This window comes from Mixophyes fleayi, chromosome 2, assembly GCF_038048845.1.
Source record: "Mixophyes fleayi isolate aMixFle1 chromosome 2, aMixFle1.hap1, whole genome shotgun sequence".
Taxonomy (NCBI): domain Eukaryota; kingdom Metazoa; phylum Chordata; class Amphibia; order Anura; family Limnodynastidae; genus Mixophyes; species Mixophyes fleayi.
This window is the reverse complement of record NC_134403.1, coordinates 53271156-53290057: the sequence shown is the minus strand read 5'-3', so window position 1 is coordinate 53290057 and position 18902 is coordinate 53271156. Positions and strand designations below refer to the sequence as shown.

Below are 18902 nucleotides of genomic sequence, written 5' to 3'. Positions count from 1 at the left end.
GTGCTGCTATGATAAAAGGGGGTGTGTGCTTCTATGATAGATGGGAGTGTGTACTACATGCTGCTATGCTTTATGAGGGAAGGGGGGTGGTATGCTGCCATAATGTGTGAGGGAATGGGGGGTGTATTAATATAATGTGTGATATGAGGGTAGGGAGGTTGGGTTAATTCATGATGAGGGAGGTTGTATTGTGAGGCAGTGACAGGAATGGTCTCTGTATTGTATGGCGGACACTAGGATGCTCTTTATGGTGTGTGTGTATGTGTATGTGTATGTGTATATATATATATATATATATATATATATATATATATATATATATATATATATATATATATATATATATATATATATATATATATATATATATATCTCCATGGCACAATGTGATAAAGGGGAAACTGTGATGAAGGGGCAGTGTGATAAAAATGGTACCATTCCAATTATGTTTCAATTTGTTTCAGTGCATTTTATTTCAATAGCCAATTCCTTTTTTATACAGCTAGCATGTAAGCACTGCGATTCTATGGAGCCTATTACATAAATATCCTTACAAAACCAGAACGTGAAGAATGGGGAAGGAGGGGGTTTCAGTGCTGTCTAAAACTTGTAAAGCGCTAGCCACACCCCACAGTAGGTTGACCACGCCCACTCAACAATTGTCACTCCCACTTAGATGGGGGGCGCCAGTGCCCTGTCTCGCCCAGGTCACTAAAATGTCTAGTTACAGGTTTGCATATCACTGCTTTATACAATTGCTTACTAAGCACATCAGCTGCCTAACATACATTCATATTGCCTGAGTATATTTCTAACTGGGCTCAATTTATAAAAGAACAGATGAGTCCTACAATACATTATGTATTAGGGGCCTTCCTAATTTTATCTCCATCTTTATACCTCCCCATTTAAGTTTTCAACACTATTTTTAACTAAAAAGAGGATTTATAACTTACGATAAATCAGTTTCTCTGATTCCATCTGGGAGACACTGCTAACCATGGGGTTGAGTAGGGTAGGGAGGAGTTTGGCACCTAAATAGTTAACTTTTTTAGCTGCTGACAGGCCCTCCCCCTGCCAACCCCCACTGGAACCCAGTTTGATTTAAAAAAGCCCCAAGAAGATAGACCAATCAACCAAGAACACATAGAAGAAAGCAGAAGGGAGGGAACGCAGTGTCTCCCAGATGGAATCAGAGAAACCGATTTATCATAAGTATAAATCTTCTTTTCTCTTTCATCCATCTGGGGGACACTGCTAACCATGAGGACTTACTAAAGCAGCCCCCTTGAAGGGTGGAACCGCTCCGATACCCCAGCACATAGAGTACTACGGCCAATTGAGGCATCCAAAGACGCAAGACATTGAATTGGTAAAATCTTGTGAAAGTATGGACCGAGGACCGGGTAACTGCTCTGCATAACTGGTCCGCTGAGGTCCCATTCCGTGAAGCCCAAGACGCCCCCACAGAACGGGTAGAATGGCAATAATACACTCCGGTACCGGACGGTTAGTACTGACATAAGCTTGCAGTAAGCCACCTAGCAATAGATTGTTTAGACGCCGATCATCCACGTCCAAAATAATCAAACAAGATAAATAAACTGTCCTACGAATCTTTGCAGTTCTTTTGACATAAATTCATAGAGCCTTGACCACATCCAAAATTTTCATGTTCCCTGTTCCAGATCCCTGAGGATCCTCTGTGAACACAGGAACCACCATTTCCTGGTTTACATTAAAACCAGACACCACTTTAGGAAGAAATGATGAATTGTCCTTAGGCCTGCTCTATCATTCTGAAAAAAACAGATAAGCTTCACAACAAACCCCCAGCTCAGATAACCTTTGAGCTGTGGCAATAGTAAGAATAGTAAGAAGGAAAACCACCTTCCAAGTTAAAAACCATAACTCTACCGACTAACGGTATGTACTGAGGCTCCTGCAGCATATTAAGGACTAAACGAAGATCCCAAGATTCGTTGGTGGAACATAGGGAGGTTGTATCTGAAGAACTCCCTGTAAGAAAGTCTTAACATCCAAACCATCTTGTATAAAAGCAAGACAAAAAGACTCTGAACAGCAGGCCTTATTCCTACACCATCTATGTACGTACGTACGTACGTACGTACGTACGTACGTACGTACGCCAAAAGCGGCGATAAATCCAAGCCGAACCGGCTTTCTAGCCTTGATTAGGGTATCAATTACCCTGGAAGAAAACCCTCTGGATTTCCACAGAATGGCTTCAAAAGCCACGCCGTTAAATTCAAATGGGCTAGATTCTGATGCAAGAATGGTCCCTGAATCAGCAGAAGTTTCCAAAGGGGTAACCGAATACCCAGGTCCAATGTCATAAGAAGAACCTCTGGACACCAGACTCTTCATGTCCAAGCTGGCGCCACCAGAATTACCGGCCGATCTCCCTGCTTGAGTCTCCAAAGGACCCTGGGAATCATTGATATAGGAGCAAACAGGTAACCTAACCTGAAGTCCCATGGCATTGTGAACACATACACTGCCATTATCAGATCTCTTCTGGTCTTGCACTAAATTCTGTAACCTTCCTGTTGTGACGCAATATCATCCGAGAGACTGTCTCATCTCCAGAGAACACCATCTGATGATCTAGCTTCAGATGGGACCCTGTCCACTTCAACATATCCCATTGAAAACACAGAGGGCCTGAGTCATTAAGGAGAGCAAAGCATAAAAAAGGAGTAACATTTGCACCTGGGCAAAACCATGTTGCATTGGAGGGGGAGGTAAATTTAAAATGTGGGGCAGATTTATAGTTGGGGTAGGGCATGTCTTAGATCAACTTTAAATTTCAGTGTAATAATATAGCTAGCAAATATTTGTGCGCTAGATCAAAAAACAGCCAGTATTTATCTTATGTGCAAAATAATAAACTAATTTGCACCCCTTGTATTGTAACATGGTTTGTCCCAGAGAACATTTACTCCTTTGTCTGCCTTAATGACTCAGGCCCCGAGAGTGGATCCTGTCATAAGGGAGAGTCTCAAAAGACGCTACCATCTTTCCTCATACACAGAAGGACCTCTTACAGGACAGAATCCTGTTCATCACCTCTCGCAGAGACCCTATCTTGTCCTCCGGAAGAAAAATCTTCTGACACACCATGTGCATAATTAGCCCCATGAATGACCTCCTTTCAAAAGGTATCAACTGTGACTTCGGGCGGTTCAGTCGTCATGTCTCTCCCAAACCTGAATGGTAACTTGCAGATGTTGTTTCAACAACTGTGCTGATGCAGCTTTTATTAACCAATGTCCAGATAGGGCACTATTTGCACCCTTCTGGCATGAAGAAAAGCCGCCCTTACCGCCATTATCTCTGTAAACACCCTTGGTGCTGTAGGAGATTTAATTGCTTGAGGTTCAATCCTGGCCTGAACGAGCCATCCTGCTCCTGGGCCAAGAAGAGGTTGGATTAAAACCCCAGCTTCTTTTTCTCCATAACCAACTCCCCCTTTGCTGTGGTCTCTAGCAGAATGTCGGCAATCTCTACTTCTCTTATAAGTAGAGTCGCCATTTATATCTGCCATTAAGTGCCCCTTTGCAGCGCTCACACTGCCTGGCCATTCCACAAGTTTCCCCTCCTCCTTCTCAGGAGGGGAACTTGGTACGTTCCACTTTGTCTCACCGTTGTCCTCCGAACATGGCCTGCGGGGACTTACAGGAGAGCCGGCGCTCTCTGAGAGCGGACTGTACAGACCGCTTGTGAGAAGCCCTCAGTTTCTTTAAACTGTCAGCGGGAGCCATTCTGCTCTCTGCTGAAAGCTGCTTCTCAAACACGAGTGTGCTCTGTATTACAGAGCAGTCGTCTGTACTATAAAGTAAAAAAAAATAAAAATAAAGCATTTTAAAATAAAATGAAACCCATAACAGTAAAATTCACTGTGCAGCAGCCCTCTCTCTTCAGCCCAATCTCCTTGGGCACCTACATTAAACTGAGTTCCGTTGGGGGTTGGCAGGGGGAGGGCCTGTCAGCAGCTAAAAAAGTTAACTATTTAGGTGCCAAACTCCTCCCTATCCTACTCAACCCCATGGTTAGCAGTGTCCCCCAGATGGATGAAAGAGAAAAAAGGTTTCTATTAGATTTTCCAAAGAAAAACAAAAAACTAAAATTAACACAAGTGAAATATGACAGAGTAAGTATACCTATGCCTGAACAATCAAAGGTCAAGTGGCATTTAAAAGCATCAGGTATTAACACATACAAACCAAAATGACAAAGACAGGGGTATAGTACAAGCGAAAGGATAAAAGTGGAGAGGGTGAGGGGTATGGCAGATGGAGCCAACTCCTGGAGCTGCTATAAGTAGGTAGTCAGGTGGGGTACGCAATAGTCCCCTAGGGGAGGGGGGGTCAAGAAAAGATAGTATATACCAAGTAGGACCCAGAGGGTGAGTGCAGTCCTATGAGTAGCGTAGTAATCAGACCAAGTGCACCACTTCTTCAGGGTAGTAAGAGGCTGAAGTGAAATATTTGAAACCTATAGTTTCCATAACGTAACTATGCTGAGTTTCTGCTATAACTTTGGAGAGAGGCGGGAGAGACGGGCTCTTCCAGTCTTCAGCGATGGCCGCTCTAGCAGCAATTAAAATGTGTCCCGTTTCATAACGGTGGTGAGCTGGAAAGTCTGGTAAATAGAGTTGGAGAAGGGCAAGAGATGGAGGCGGTGTAATAGACAGCGAAGTTACTTGTCGTATTAATCCAAAAACTTCGTCCCATAGAGGTCTGATTTTGGGACCAGAAAATATGAAAGAAGGTCTCGGTTCCCCGCACTCCCTCCAACAGAGCTGAGAAACCGTGGGCCAAATGTTATCTAAGTTAACAGGGGTAAAGTATAATCTATAGATCATTTTAATGAGCATTTCTGAGTGATTAATACATTTCAATATGGTGAAAACATTTTTGAAAACATGGTCCCAGTCCTCATCTGTCAGGGGCTGACCCAGATCAGTTTCTCATTGCACTTGGACTTGCAATTTACAGTGCTTGGGAGCTGTCAAGAGACATTAGTACCAAGCGGATATGCCCCCAGCATGGGAACGAGAGTATCAACCGCTTCACGAGCGGCAGGTGGGCGTGGCTGATATGGGCAAGATCGCTGCGAGTGGATCCAATGACGTACCCGAAGGTATTTGTAGAAGTCCAAAGTTGGGATTTGGTAGCGCTCCTGGAGAGAGGAAAACAGGACCAGGATACCCTGCTTAAAGAGGTCTGAAACCTTAGTAACTCCTCAGTGTTTAATCATCGGGAGAAACACAGCAAAATCAGCGTGTTTTGGAGGACAAAACAGAAACCAGCAAATCGAGCAGTAGGAGAATGGCGAGATTGTGAAAGTTTTATTTGAACCAGGAGAGTGGACTGTGAGTTTGATGGCATAATATAGGTTTGCTTCACACGCCGACCATCTGCTTCTTTTGATAGTTAATTGATCACGAGCAAGTCACTAACACAATCGTGTGCGTCTCCATTATCATCATATACACAAGAGGGTTAATAAGCTTGTGAACAGTTCTGTTGTTATTAACATCATATACCCAAGAGGGCTAATGAGCTTGTGAATAGCTTTGTTGGTATATAAGTTCATTAGACTTAGATGGAGAGTTGAAGTTTACTATTGATTGGATCCCGTTTTGAATCTTTAGCACATAATTTCTCAATCCTTGTGGAGGACGATTTACACAGACTCATTGTATGATGTATGAGATAATACTCCTTTAATAAGCTTATATGAATTTCTATAGTGGTTTTTAGAGCAGTACACTGATCAGAACTTATGTGTACATCTTTTATTACATATTGTGGTTTATTAGTGAATGTTCAATTAAAATATACTTCTTTTTAAATTTCACGGATTCATTTACGGACAGTAGTGTGTTCAGTTCTCAGCGTTGTGGTTTTTATTTATATTGTGATACCCTTGTGTCCTCTTCCTGGTAACTTCATCAGTGTTTTAGTTTTGGGTTTTTTAAGTCTTTATTATTTCCCAGATTGCGCTAATTGGTAAATGTTTTGGTATTCAATATCGGATTTGTTAACCTTGTTACTTTGTTTTTATACCCTGAAGGCACAAGATGTCCAAAAAAGGAAAACTTCATGACTTGCTTGTATAAGCTGAATTTTACTTGTTTTAAGAAAAGCAAACAAAAAAACTATAGTGGATCCATATATTTCAAACCCTGTATGTTTGAGGAAAGGAGTAGAACATCTAAAGAAAAGAGGATTTATGTACTTACGTTAAATGCGTTTCTCTGATACCGTCTGGGGGACACTGCTTACCATGGGTTGTGGAGGGAGCTTGGGGAGTTGGCACCTAACTAGTTAACTTTAGTACTGCCGACAGACCCCTACCCTCTACAATCCCCCTGCCCCCTCTTGCTCAGTTAATTAAAAAGCCCAAGGAAAAAAGGCCAGTCAAACAAGAGCACACAGAAGAAAAGCAGAAGGGAGGGATCGCAGTGTCCCCCAGACGGAATCAGAGAAACGGATTTAACGTAAGTACATAAATCCTCTTTTCTCCAGTCAGGGGGACACTGCTTACCATAGGGACGTTCTAAAGCAGACCCCTAAGGGTGGGACTGCTCTGAAAGCCCCGCTCGTAAAACACTACGAGCGAAATTTGGATTCACGGATGCAAAAACATTAAACTGGTAAAATTTTGTAAAGGTGTGGACAGAGGACCAGGTAGCTGCCCTACAAAGCTGGTCTGCAGAAGCCCCATTTCTCGCTGCCCACGACGCCCCTACCGATCTGGTGGAATGGGCCGTAAGTCTCTCCGGCACAGGACGGTTAGCCTTTATGTAAGCTTGCTTGATGGTTGCCGTAATCCATCTTGCAATGGACTGTTTTGAGGCTGGCCAGCCTCTCTTATTGGCATCATAAAGAACAAACACTAAAAAAACACTGCCCAACTCCCTGGCCACCTAAAAAAACTGAGCAGGAGGGGGCAGGGGGATTGTAGAGGGGAGGGGGTCTGTCGGCAGTACTAAAAGTTAACTAGTTAGTTGCCAACTCCCCAAGCTCCCTCCACAACCCATGGTAAGCAGTGTCCCCCAGACTGGATGAAAGATAAATAGTTTTAAAATAATTGTATAATAAAAAGCCAGTATTTTGAAGTTCTTTAGCCATAACAATTAGCTCTTTATCTGTCTTATTTAATACTGCCTTTTACTTGTTCATCATTATCAAGGTGCCAATAATTCTGGAGCCAATACCAGCAGCTCCATGTTACTAATTCTTTTATATAAGGGACTATGTATTATAGTCTAAGCTTTCTTTTTAAGTTTAAGAATTTAGCACAAAGAATTTAGTTTGCTGTTACCACAGTCCTTCCACACAGGAAACATGTATTAAAGTTGTATTTCAAGTGTTTTATAACACTAAATGAATGACACACCAAAAGAGTGGGAACCTAGACAGAGATTATCTCACCTTCCCTGGAGTGAAAAAAGACTTCATGTCAGCAGGAAGATAATTTTTGATGTTGCTGAAATTCTGTTAGGAAAAGAAAAATGCACGTCATAAGAACAGTTTCAATATGGAGGGTCACAAGCAATCTTAAGACAAAGGGACACAAGTCCCAAATTTCTCAAATTCAATATAAAGCAGACATTTCTCTGGCAGTAAGCAGCAAAGAGATCCATTTCTCTGGCAGTGTTGCATGATGAAGCTGTCAAACTCATGTATGTGCACACAGTGGTACGAACAGCAAACTGCCGGAGGGTGCAAACAAAAGGTAAGCCGTTTTATGTCATTAACTCACAATGGTTGCTGCCATTTTGTGGGACATAATACTCATGAGACTATATTCAATAAATACACTTGGAACTAGTGACATCTGTTGTTCACATCTCAGGCGTGTCAATGCTTTAGTGTTTCAATAATTTTGGCATGAAGAACATCAACGCCCATGTTAAGTTTTCTCAGGTTATACAAATCTGGTCATTCTTTCGCTAGGGTGTAAAAACACATTTAGAAGAACCTATTCTAACCGATCCTTTTAATTTGGGTTTATCAGGAGTTTAAATTATGCAGAAGTATACTGAATAATGCGTTTTGGGTTAAAATAAAATAAATGGGACGGCCTTGGGAAATCCAAAACCCTACAAAAGTCTCTATTGACCAGATGTGCTGAAAATTGCTTTAGCTCTCAAAATGGCTGCCTTCATCATGTGTACGTGACCTAGCACGTTCTGAATTATAGCTTAAACATGAGTAAGCAATTTTACAGATACTATCGCCCCCATTTCTGCTTTCCTTTGCTTCTAAAATTCTCAAGCACTTGTCTTCAATCGTCTGACTCACTTTCTCCCCTCCCACTCGCTGCTTGACCCTCTCCAGTCTGACTTCCATCCCCTTCATTCTACTGAAACTGCCCTTGCTAAAATAATTAACGACTTACTCTCAGCTAAGTAGAAAGGTCACCACTTCCTTCTCATACTCCTCGACCTCACTGCTGCTTTTGACAGTCAGTCAATCATTCTCTTCTCACCACCCTTCACTCCCTAGGTCTTCGCGAAACAGCTCGCTCCTGGTTTGCGGCCTACCTCTCTGGCCGTTCTTTTAGCGTCTCTGCTTTAGATCCCCTTCCCCCCTTCTTAGAGTCCTGCAAGGCTCTTTTCTTGCCCCTCTGCACTTCTCTCTCTACACCACCTCTTTTGATGAACTTATTCAATCACTTGGGCTCCAGTACCACCTCTATGCTGATGACATGGAAATGCTGTCTCCCCTGACCTCTCCCACATTCCTAACCCAAGTATCTAGCTGTCTCTCGGTTGTAACTACCTGGACATCACAGCACTTTCTCAAACTCAACATCTCCAAAACAGAGCTCATCATCTTTCCTCCCGCCAATATTTCCCTCTTGGTTGACAACATAACTCTCTTCTCTGTCACCCAAGCCTGCTGCCTTGGAGTTACCCTTGACTCTGCCATCAGCTTTACCCCTTATATCCTCACCAAATTCTGCCACTTTCTTTTCCGTAAAATCAGGAAAATCCGCCCCTTCCTCTCAAGAAGCAACCAAAAGCCTGGTCAATTCACTCATTTCTCATCTTGACTATTGCAACCTCCCTCTCACTAGCTTTCACTTTTCTGACCTTGAATCCATACAGAATGCTGCGGTTAGGGTCATCTTCCTCTCCAGTCACGTCTCTTCCGCTACTTCTCTACGTAAATCCCTTCATTTGCTCCCCATCCGTTTCAGAATTCAGTTCAAGCTCTTTACTCTTACAAAGCCTTTATTGATACTTTCCCCCCTTATGTCTCTGACCTTGTCTCAAGGAACATACCTACCTGACCATTCTGCTTCACCTCTGACCTCCGCGTCAATTCACCTCTCATTACCTTCTCCCATGCTCACCTCCAAGACTTCTGCCCCGCTGCCCCCATTCCTTGGAAATTCCTACCCCATTTCACTCGACTCTCTCCTAACCCTTCAGTCTTTAAAATGATCACTCAAAACTCACCTTTTCAAGCTTGCCTATCCTACCACCTCCTGACCATCTTATCCATCACCTTCCTTCGCCTGCCATCTCCATTTACTTCCAGTTGGTACTACTGTCTCTCATTACCCCTCCGTCTAGAATGTAAGCTCTCACAAGCAGGGTCCTCTCTACCTATTGTCCCATGTCTGTACTGTCTGATTCCATTTTACGTCCTGTCATGTATTTTGCTGCACTCGGAGTCCCCATAGCAGTATGCACACTAATCTGTGCTACTTATGTGTATTACCTCGTCTATTTGTAACTTGCTTCTGTATCTGGTACTACGGAATCTCTGGCACCTTATGGGGGGGAATTCCATTGACCGCAAGTTATTTTTTAACACCGCGTTAAGTCATTTTAACGCTGATTTTTTTTTATCATTTTCGAGCAGATTAATTTTACCCAGGATTCAATTCCATTTTTAACGCACCGTTTTTCTTTTTTTTTCAAACAGTCCTATCGCGCTCCAGTAGAAGGTATATTGAAAGTATAGGGTGGGCGAGAGCCCGCTGCCTTAAAAGCTATTCAATTGTTTTTTAACACGGCGCGTTAAACAGGCCAATATGCTGTTTTATTTCGCACCTCTTTGGGGTGTGCTAAAAATAAAATAGCTAAGAAAAGTATTTGAAATCATGTAATAATGGAGAAACAAATAAACAAAAATATGTTTATCAGTAATGCATAACATGTAAAAGTTAATTTTAATTTTAAAAAATTAACAAAAATTTTTTTAAAAATCACTAAATATATATATGTATGTTTTGTACAAATATGTATGTACTAATGTGTTTTGACATGGTATAGATGATTCTATAGTAGAAAAAATAGTGAAATAAAAAAATATGCTAAACAAAGTACAGTAGATATTATCAAACAGAATGGTTGTGTAATGCAATCTAATGTATGCAAATATATGTCGATCCTTTTTTTGTTATACACGCCCCTAAAAAGTCGCAAACATTAAAGCGCGGGGGCAGCATTACCTCTTTTTCAATTGAATTGCACGAGTTTTAACGCTGCGTTAACAAAAACCGGTCGCTCTACAAGGTAAAAACCTGAACGGGATTTTTTTTTATTAGGTTTTTTTTAACGCTGCGGGAAAACAAATATCTTGCGGCCAATTGAATTCCCCCTATAAATAAATAATAATAATAAATACAAAGCATACCTTGTCTGGCTGGGTGAAGTAACGTGCTGGTAATACTGGATCTTTAGGAGACTCTAAACTATAGGTTGTACTCTTTGAAATAATTATATTCATTGCCACATCGCAAACAGTGTACAATTTCTGAAAAAGAATAAAAAAAAAAACACATCAGTCATCTAATTTTATACCCATCAACAAACATGACTGATGAGTGAACAAAACCTGTACCTCGTTAATTTTGGGGTCATCTGGAGATTGAGCGTCTTTTGTCTGCTTAATGTTTTCCACCATTTTTCTGATAAATGCATGGCTGTTATTTTCATTTTTTGACATTAAAATCTCCAGAATAAACCACAGACACCTATGGAAAGAGTAAAAATGAATGATATTTCTTAATGCGTGCACTGAAATTATAAAAATAAAGACAGAAAGAAAATCATTCCCGAAAATATATTGCTGTATTTTTTTATTAAGCTATCATGAAAAAAGGCAACTTTTTTTTCTCAGCAGTTAATTCAAGTAGTTTAGCGAGGAAAATGTAAATGCTTGTTGTTAATGATGATTCTCCAGAAGTGTTTAATAATATTTCATGCCCTGTTTAAAGGGTTAAATGTGTTCTCCACTATATTTTTTTCACCTTCACACATCCTTTTCTAAAGGAAATTATTTTTGCTAGTACAAACTAGCATTATAACTGATACCCAGCTCTGACTGCTGGTCACTGCAGGATCTTCACTGCTCACAAGCCCAGGTTCTGTGTGCTTACGCTTAAATGTGTCAAACAGAGTTTCTTGTGAACATGCCAATAGCCACCAATTATAGTTATACGCTATAGGGAAGGAATTTGAAAATTTCACCAAATGTATGCAAAACACCTTACAGAGTGGAATCAAGAGCGATACAAACCCTGCAGTGCCAACATTGGGTGCTTAATAGTAGTTATAAAGGTAAGTAAGGCTAGTGTGGGGACAGGGAATTAATGAACCACATTTTAAGTTCATGGAATAATAAAACAGCATTAAGTAATGTATTAATGAGATTTGATCGCAAATCAAAGACAGCTCAGAATGGATAAACTTTAACCCCAGCCTGCTTGAACATTTTAAGAAGTCTCATTTACACACTTAATGATCTCTTCATTCATTGTTTCTTAACACTATAGTATACACTTCAATAAGCAAAAGATACAAGCATACTGTATAGGCATTCAATATACCCATTATTAGCTACTTGCTGCTCAAAGAGAATGGATAGTTCACAATTGATTTGCACAATACATTTATTATTGAAGCATGGCATCTGCTGCAGCTAAGGACAAGAATGGAAGGTCTGACTGCAGTAAGAGGAGAAACAGCTTTATACAGTAGAAAGAACAGACTCACTCTTTTATATCCTTTAGCTGTTCTAGATCTTGAATCTTCACATAGTCTGGATCATGTGCAAGAAGATGAATGGTGTACGGAACAACATACTCCGGTAGGAGAGACAGTAACTTTTCTGGATGAAACAAGGAACAAACAAAACAAATGAGTAAATCACCATCGCCTTCAGAGATAAAACAAGAACATATTTTCTCTCAATAGTAGAGCAATATTTAATACATACAACTAAAATGGTGTACCCAGCCTGTACCCCACTGCCTAATATATCCCACCCCTTGACAAGTGCTATTGTAAAGAGACAATCAATGTTATTCACCTCACTTGTCAGTGGTTTTAATGTTGTGGCTGACCGGTGTATATAGATTAGGAAGAAGTCACGCCCCAGAAGAGGACATACTGAAAATTAGGGATGGCGCTGGAATCTGCGAGTAAACCTGTGACCTCTGTCCGTTCCATCTACAGCCTCTTGCAGAGCACATAGTGAGGAGGATGGCTGTAAAATGACCCCTTGTTGGTAGCAATGTAACAGCTACAACTATATTCTCTGTCAGAGATCTATTTGTGTGGTCCCCTCTTGTGGCCAAGCTGTTCTCTTGATACAAGATCTGCTCATTGCCACAGGAATGTCAGTAAGCAATACGGGTTTCCTGCTTTTTCCCTGTGGTATCCATGATGATCTCTTACAAGACAGGGCCAAAGGGTGCCTTATTAGAAAAGAGAAGGCATAACAAGAACTTGAGGGTGTGTTATCTGCTGATTAGAACATTAGCCAGAAGACTGTGTGCCACAATCCAATTATCCAAATGTCTGGTCACCAACCAGGAAGAACAATCACCATAATCCTAGATATTTGGGAGAAGGGCATATCCCCTGACTGTAACCTACAAGCGACCCTGGAAAGGAGTAACTCAGATCAGCAGACCCTAATTCTTTAAATATCTAGCATGATGGTAAAATAAGGTGTCAAGTAAATTTTCTGAGGCTGCCAAAGCCCTTAAGAGTGCTGAAATTTTTAGGGTGAAAAGGACGAGAATTATAAGATAGTCATAAAGGACATATCTGATTCAGACATGGTGGCTACTTAAAAAGAAGGCTGAATCCTGTCTGAGGAAAGGTCTAATGATAGTTTCATATGTTACCCAAGAGACAAATTGGAGAACGCTTTTTAAAGTGTGATTGAGAACCTTAAGCTCCCGAGAAAGGAATATATCAAGGACCAGGCAGGTTCCAAGATGGAAATGGAGGATATGCTCTGGCCATACCCTGTCAAAAACGGGAAACTTTAATAGCGAGACAAGGACTGCATTAGGGATTGAGCTTAGTATAAGTCATATTTCTAGGACCGGATTAGTTGTGAACCTTTCAGGTAGGAGCCGGATCTGAAACCCTTGCTTAGTGCAGGTGCTTCTTGCTCTCTAGATCAAGCAGGCGAGCAGTGTTGCTCTTAGGGAACATAAATCATTAAGGCCGCCATTTAGTCCTTAATGTCTAATTACGGTGTCCAAAACCAGAGGACCAGCACCAGAGTTGGTGTATTACACACTGCCATGCTCATGAGGACAGCTGAAGCGGTCTCTCCAAAGTGATGCAATCGCACCATCACTGGAGATATCCGATGCCGTGTCCCTTGGTGAAGATGCACTACCTACCAGTCACTATAAGGAAGTTTAGGGCCCAAAAGCTTTGTACCAACTTCCTCTTTAGGCACTGGAAGAAAAATGCAGGAGAAACAGGAATCTGTGTTTTTCCACTCTCCTCTATTGTTGCTGGAAAATGACAGCATAATCAGGAGGTACTGGTCCCTAGTTAATTGATGGGCTATAATCTCATTAAAATTGGATCAGTCCACAAAATGGAAGCCTCCACTAGATTATAGACCCCCTTTAAATACAAACTCAGCAGATGTGAACCAAGTGGTGTTACTGGTATTCCCACTTACCACTTACTGCAGCGTGCTGCTTCAGATACTCTCTTCTCACATTGATATTTTTCACCAGACACTGCCTGGCATGTGCCCTCCTCTCTTTCACAGGGTCTTTTGCACAGAGGGCACAGATAGCCATATATTCAAGAGGGAGCCGTAATCTAGCTAGGCCTTTGTGTAGTTTTTGCGCAAACAACTGTCTGACCTGGTAACACTCATCCTATTACAAACAGAAACAAACAAAAAAAACAAAAAACACATTTGATACTGTTCTTAGCACAATCATCATCCAAATAAGTGCAGTGACAGACAGTATTTCTGCACTTATGTATAATGATCAGTAAAATATAATTAGATCTCATTCCCATTAGGAATTCTATAGACTAAATAATTAAATAACATGCCCCTGCTGAGGATTATAGCAAAATCTTAAGTCACTCTGTAATAATGAAATATACATTTAAGATGCCGGCTGTGGTCTTCAGCCTGTATATAATTTTAACTTCTATAAGAGTTATTGATTCCATTTATTAGCAGAAAAGTGTCCCAATAGGACTATATGCAAATAAAAGATTTGTTTAGAGGAGTGATAAAATTGTGCAAATGTTTTGAACAGACTTTCGATTTTGCATAAAACACAGAAACAAACTGGACATCTGCATGTATCAGAAGTATAGGAAGGCACACGAGTATAGTCCTGTATAGTACTTACGTTGACTACTAACGCACATAGCTGATACTGTTCTAGGGTAATGATTTCATGGTAACACGGCTCCTGCGCCAGCTTGACAACTGCAGCACCAGCAGCTAATCGGAGCCGTGACATATCTGGTTTACTGAACAGAATAAAAATGAGAGTACATTATTACAATAATTCTATTAGCAGTGTTACTTTTATTTAAAGCTAACTTAGGGCACAGAAACTGAACAGAATGGTTCTTAAAATTGCATTAATTACTGGAACATAGCTTTTCCATTCACAAAAGGAAATTGTGTGTAGGGACATCCAGGGGTTGAAGGTTAGATCCAGTTCAGTTCTTTTACTGAATTACAATCTAAATCAGATTGCAATGGAGCAAATTCCCCAATATTGTTAGGCAATCCATATCAAATTATTTCTACCCAAAATACAACTATACCACAGATATGAAGTCATGACAAAAGGACAGAAGGAATGTTGTAAAACTAAAATATACACTTTCACTGTACCAAAAACACAGCAGCAGACCTCAAGCAGAGTGTGAGGGAATGGACATAACTAGGATTGTTATTTCCCAGCAGTCAACTGAAGTATAGGATTGAGTGGACAGCTAATGCTCTTAAACAGGGCCAGGTTTAATGTTTTATTCTACACCAGTCACTTCCTGTAAATACACTATGGACTGGTAGCTGGGAGCAGCTGGAGCCCCTCTGACATCACAAGTGACTAGAAGGGGTTAAAACAGGGAGTGACTGTCTATCACCCACCATCACCGAGGGATGAACTACATCAAGATCCCATTGTTCTCCCATAGGACAGAGTCAGACATTGAAACCAGTAGAGAGAAAATCATTTGGACCGGAGACATGACTACACTCTTGTAAAGCCCCTTTCTGAGCTCTACATATCAGGGAAGACCTTCCTAAGACCTGGGGATAACACTGCATACAGGGATTCCCAGCATGGAAAAATTTTGTCCCTTAAAGACTTGCAGCAGGAGAGGCTTGAGAGGCTTCTGGGTGTGACACATTTTGCTTCTGAAAGTTACTGGCATGGGAGCTTCTGCCAGTGTTCTTAAGATTAGGCCTGGGTGTACTGCGATTACTGGACTACAAACTTATCTGGGACTTGCTGGCTCTACTGAACAGTAGCTCCATAAGACTCCTGTGGTTCTACTTCACCATATCCCATCCGGATCGGTTAGGGATTAATCACTGACAGTGTGGGAAAGTTCTGGGAAGTCTAGCGATAAACTGGTGTTTATTGGGTCATGTTGGTCTGGTTTATATTTTTTGTGTTTTAGAGTACTTGTATTAAACAACTCTAATAAAGATATTGTTGTATCTTTCACTGCCTCCTTTCTGCGTGACTTGACCCAGAAGTCCCAGGGTACACCTTGTGAGTTTAGGCCCCAAAACCCTGGGTCTTCACACAGTGTAAGAATTTGATAACTGTAGTTTCAGCAGTACATTTGGGGCTGCACAAATTACATAAAAGTAACCATGGGGAGCATGACAAAGTGTCCATAAATAAAGTAATTTATTAAAATGCGCTACCAAATGAAAGCATAAAACGTTCTCAGATCCTGGGCCCTCGAAAAGTTAACTGGTCACAAAGCTTAAATAACTCGTGTTCATAGCCTGCATGATCTGAGCAATAAGACTGAGTAACTGTAGAAAAGCTAAGAGTATAGTGTTAGCAAGCAAACCACGTCAAATACACATCGGGTCTCTCACCCCCCCCCCCTCCTCTAGAATGAAAGCTCTCAGGGGCAGGGTTCACTGTACCTATTCTCTCATGTTGGTCTACTGTACGGTCACGTTTTCGGCTACATTCTGTGCGAGTCCCCACAGTTTTACTCACACTCGTCTGCGCTTCTTATGCGTAATTGCCTCATGCATTTGTTATTTTGCTTAGTTATGTCCTATTTCTAGTTGTATAATTGCCCGGCTCCACGTCTTATTAGGTAAATAAAATGAAGTTACTGCCATACATTGTTATTAATTTTAAGGAAAAAATAAACACTAACTTGCAAGCATTTACCTCAGCTTTCCATGTTCTGTTAAATCTCCATCAGCATGTAATATTGCTGTTAAGAGCCGTAATGTAGAAGTCCCAGATTTGCTATGGTTATTTTTCATTCCAATTAACCAACGTACCATCATCTTAATGGCTTGAATCTACATTAAAACAAATATAGATTACTTGATGCATTTACTTGAAAGACTTGGAAATACACTTTCTACAATAATAAAAATCAAAGCCAAAAAATCTTATGTTGCAGTTAATTATTGCTTTCTAAAAAGGACAACTGACCTGAATTTGAAATATACAAGATTGAATAGAATAATTCAAAAATATCCTGTATGTGGGGCAGGGAGAACCCCGATTAAGGTCAAAAGGTACACAGGCATTTTAGAAGCTCACAATTTTCTGACAGGAAACTACAGCTTTCTGGAGAGCTGATTTGCTCACAAATCGGCATAATCACAAAGCCTTGTTGCATTACAGGAAATGCATCCCCTGCTATACTAGCAATGCTGGTTTTCTAGTAGATTGATTTTCTTGCTCTCAATACATCATGAAAACCCACCCCCGGTAATTCTCAAGACACTGCAATGATAGGTCGTATGCAGTTTTTGCACAGACATGTATTCCAAAAAGTATACTTAAATAGATGTATACTTTTGAAATACAAGACAGTTTAAAAAAAAGTATAAACAAAGATGTTGTGCTAGATCCTCCATTTTATACTGTATATGTTCATACATATACACACAGGTGGAATTCACCGGAGTGAGTAGAATTTTAGGAGTGAAAAGCAATGATTTGCCTTAGAGTTTGAACATGCTCGTATTAAGGTTGCATACAGTAAGTGTAAAGGGGGAGATACAATTCCTAACACCTGGAAGTCTTTACGGGATGAAAAAAATAATCTCTGGATAACTTAATTTCATTTTTTCTGATTAGCACCACTGAGGTAATCATTTACTGTTTTACTATATTACATTATTTTTATATTCTCCTTTCTCATGTAGGAATTAAGGAGATCATATATTTGGTTGGGAGTTTACTGAAACCGTTTTCATCACTACAAATCACAGCAGCTGTGAACAAGTATTTTTGTTTACAATGAAAATGAAACACAATTAATATAATTCATGATCGCTCTGAAATTTCTTTTATTACAGTATATTTCAGCCTTTGTTTTATTTCCTATTAAGTGTGAACAAACAACAATTCACTAAATACATTCATGTGAAAAGTATATAAATCCTTACTTGCCTTGACCAATGTTTCTTGTGACACTTCATCATCGGGTACCCATAGTTTAGTGGTCTTTCTGCCTGGACACTAAGACAAAAACATTTTTACATCTTTGACTAAATAGTATTAATATGCATTTCAGACACAATGGCATATCTGAGAAGGTTTTGTTGAAACAACTCAATACAGCCAGGGTTAATATACTCTAACTTTGTTAAGCATAGGGAAAGAAACATCTCCAAGACTAAAGGCGCCATGTTAACATCTCTGCCTTATGATGAAATTAAGCCATTTCTTAGCAGCTTTTTACCAGTAGTGGCCGATTCATCGAAAGCGACCGCTATTATATAGGATATTTTAAGATGTGCAGTTAGTATTGCTGTTATAATCACAGAAGTTGTTGATTTGTTGAATGTACCAAAATTTCAGAAACTCTTTTGTAAGTCTGTGTATTGCATAATCGTAATCTAAATGCATTATGGCTATTAATAAAAAAACTGAACATTTATCTACTGTACTACACCACACATTATAAATCAGTGACTGTCTCTTAGGGATGGGTACACACTACAGAATTTTCCGACCAATGTTGTTATCTACAACGGTTGTACCAACAGCAGTTTCGATCAGCCTGCTGATTCATACGTACACACTATACATGTTTGAAAAGATGTACCCTCAGATCTGTGTTCTTCATCTGTCATAACAGTCGGCTGAAACGATCATAACTAAACTCTATGGAGATCCTGATCATGAGAGCATACACACTGCAGGATTGGAAGGATGTCGTTCCATAGCTGAACGAGATTTATAGTTTTGCTGAACAATCAAAACAAATGATGGCCGGTGCTTTGAAACGGTTATTGTTCATCGCTGGAGCGCACACTTTAATGCAATATCGGGCCGAACAGTTATCATGTGATTGACCCAATAGTCGGCTGAAAAATCTGTAGTGTGTACCC

The 18902-nt window shown here is 40.4% G+C and overlaps 1 protein-coding gene across 1 annotated transcript in view; it reads right to left on the bottom strand.

Moving 5' to 3' along the window:
* Positions 1-18902, bottom strand: part of PDS5B (PDS5 cohesin associated factor B) — an 88908-nt gene that overhangs the window by 8000 nt on the left and 62006 nt on the right. Inside the window, exons 22-29 of the mRNA XM_075198980.1 lie at positions 17959-18027; positions 16717-16853; positions 14686-14809; positions 13989-14193; positions 12050-12164; positions 10896-11028; positions 10689-10808; positions 7467-7529 (exon numbers count right to left, since the gene is read on the bottom strand). Coding sequence (XP_075055081.1) covers positions 7467-7529; positions 10689-10808; positions 10896-11028; positions 12050-12164; positions 13989-14193; positions 14686-14809; positions 16717-16853; positions 17959-18027 — 966 coding nt within the window. The remainder of the gene's footprint in view (positions 1-7466; positions 7530-10688; positions 10809-10895; positions 11029-12049; positions 12165-13988; positions 14194-14685; positions 14810-16716; positions 16854-17958; positions 18028-18902) is intronic.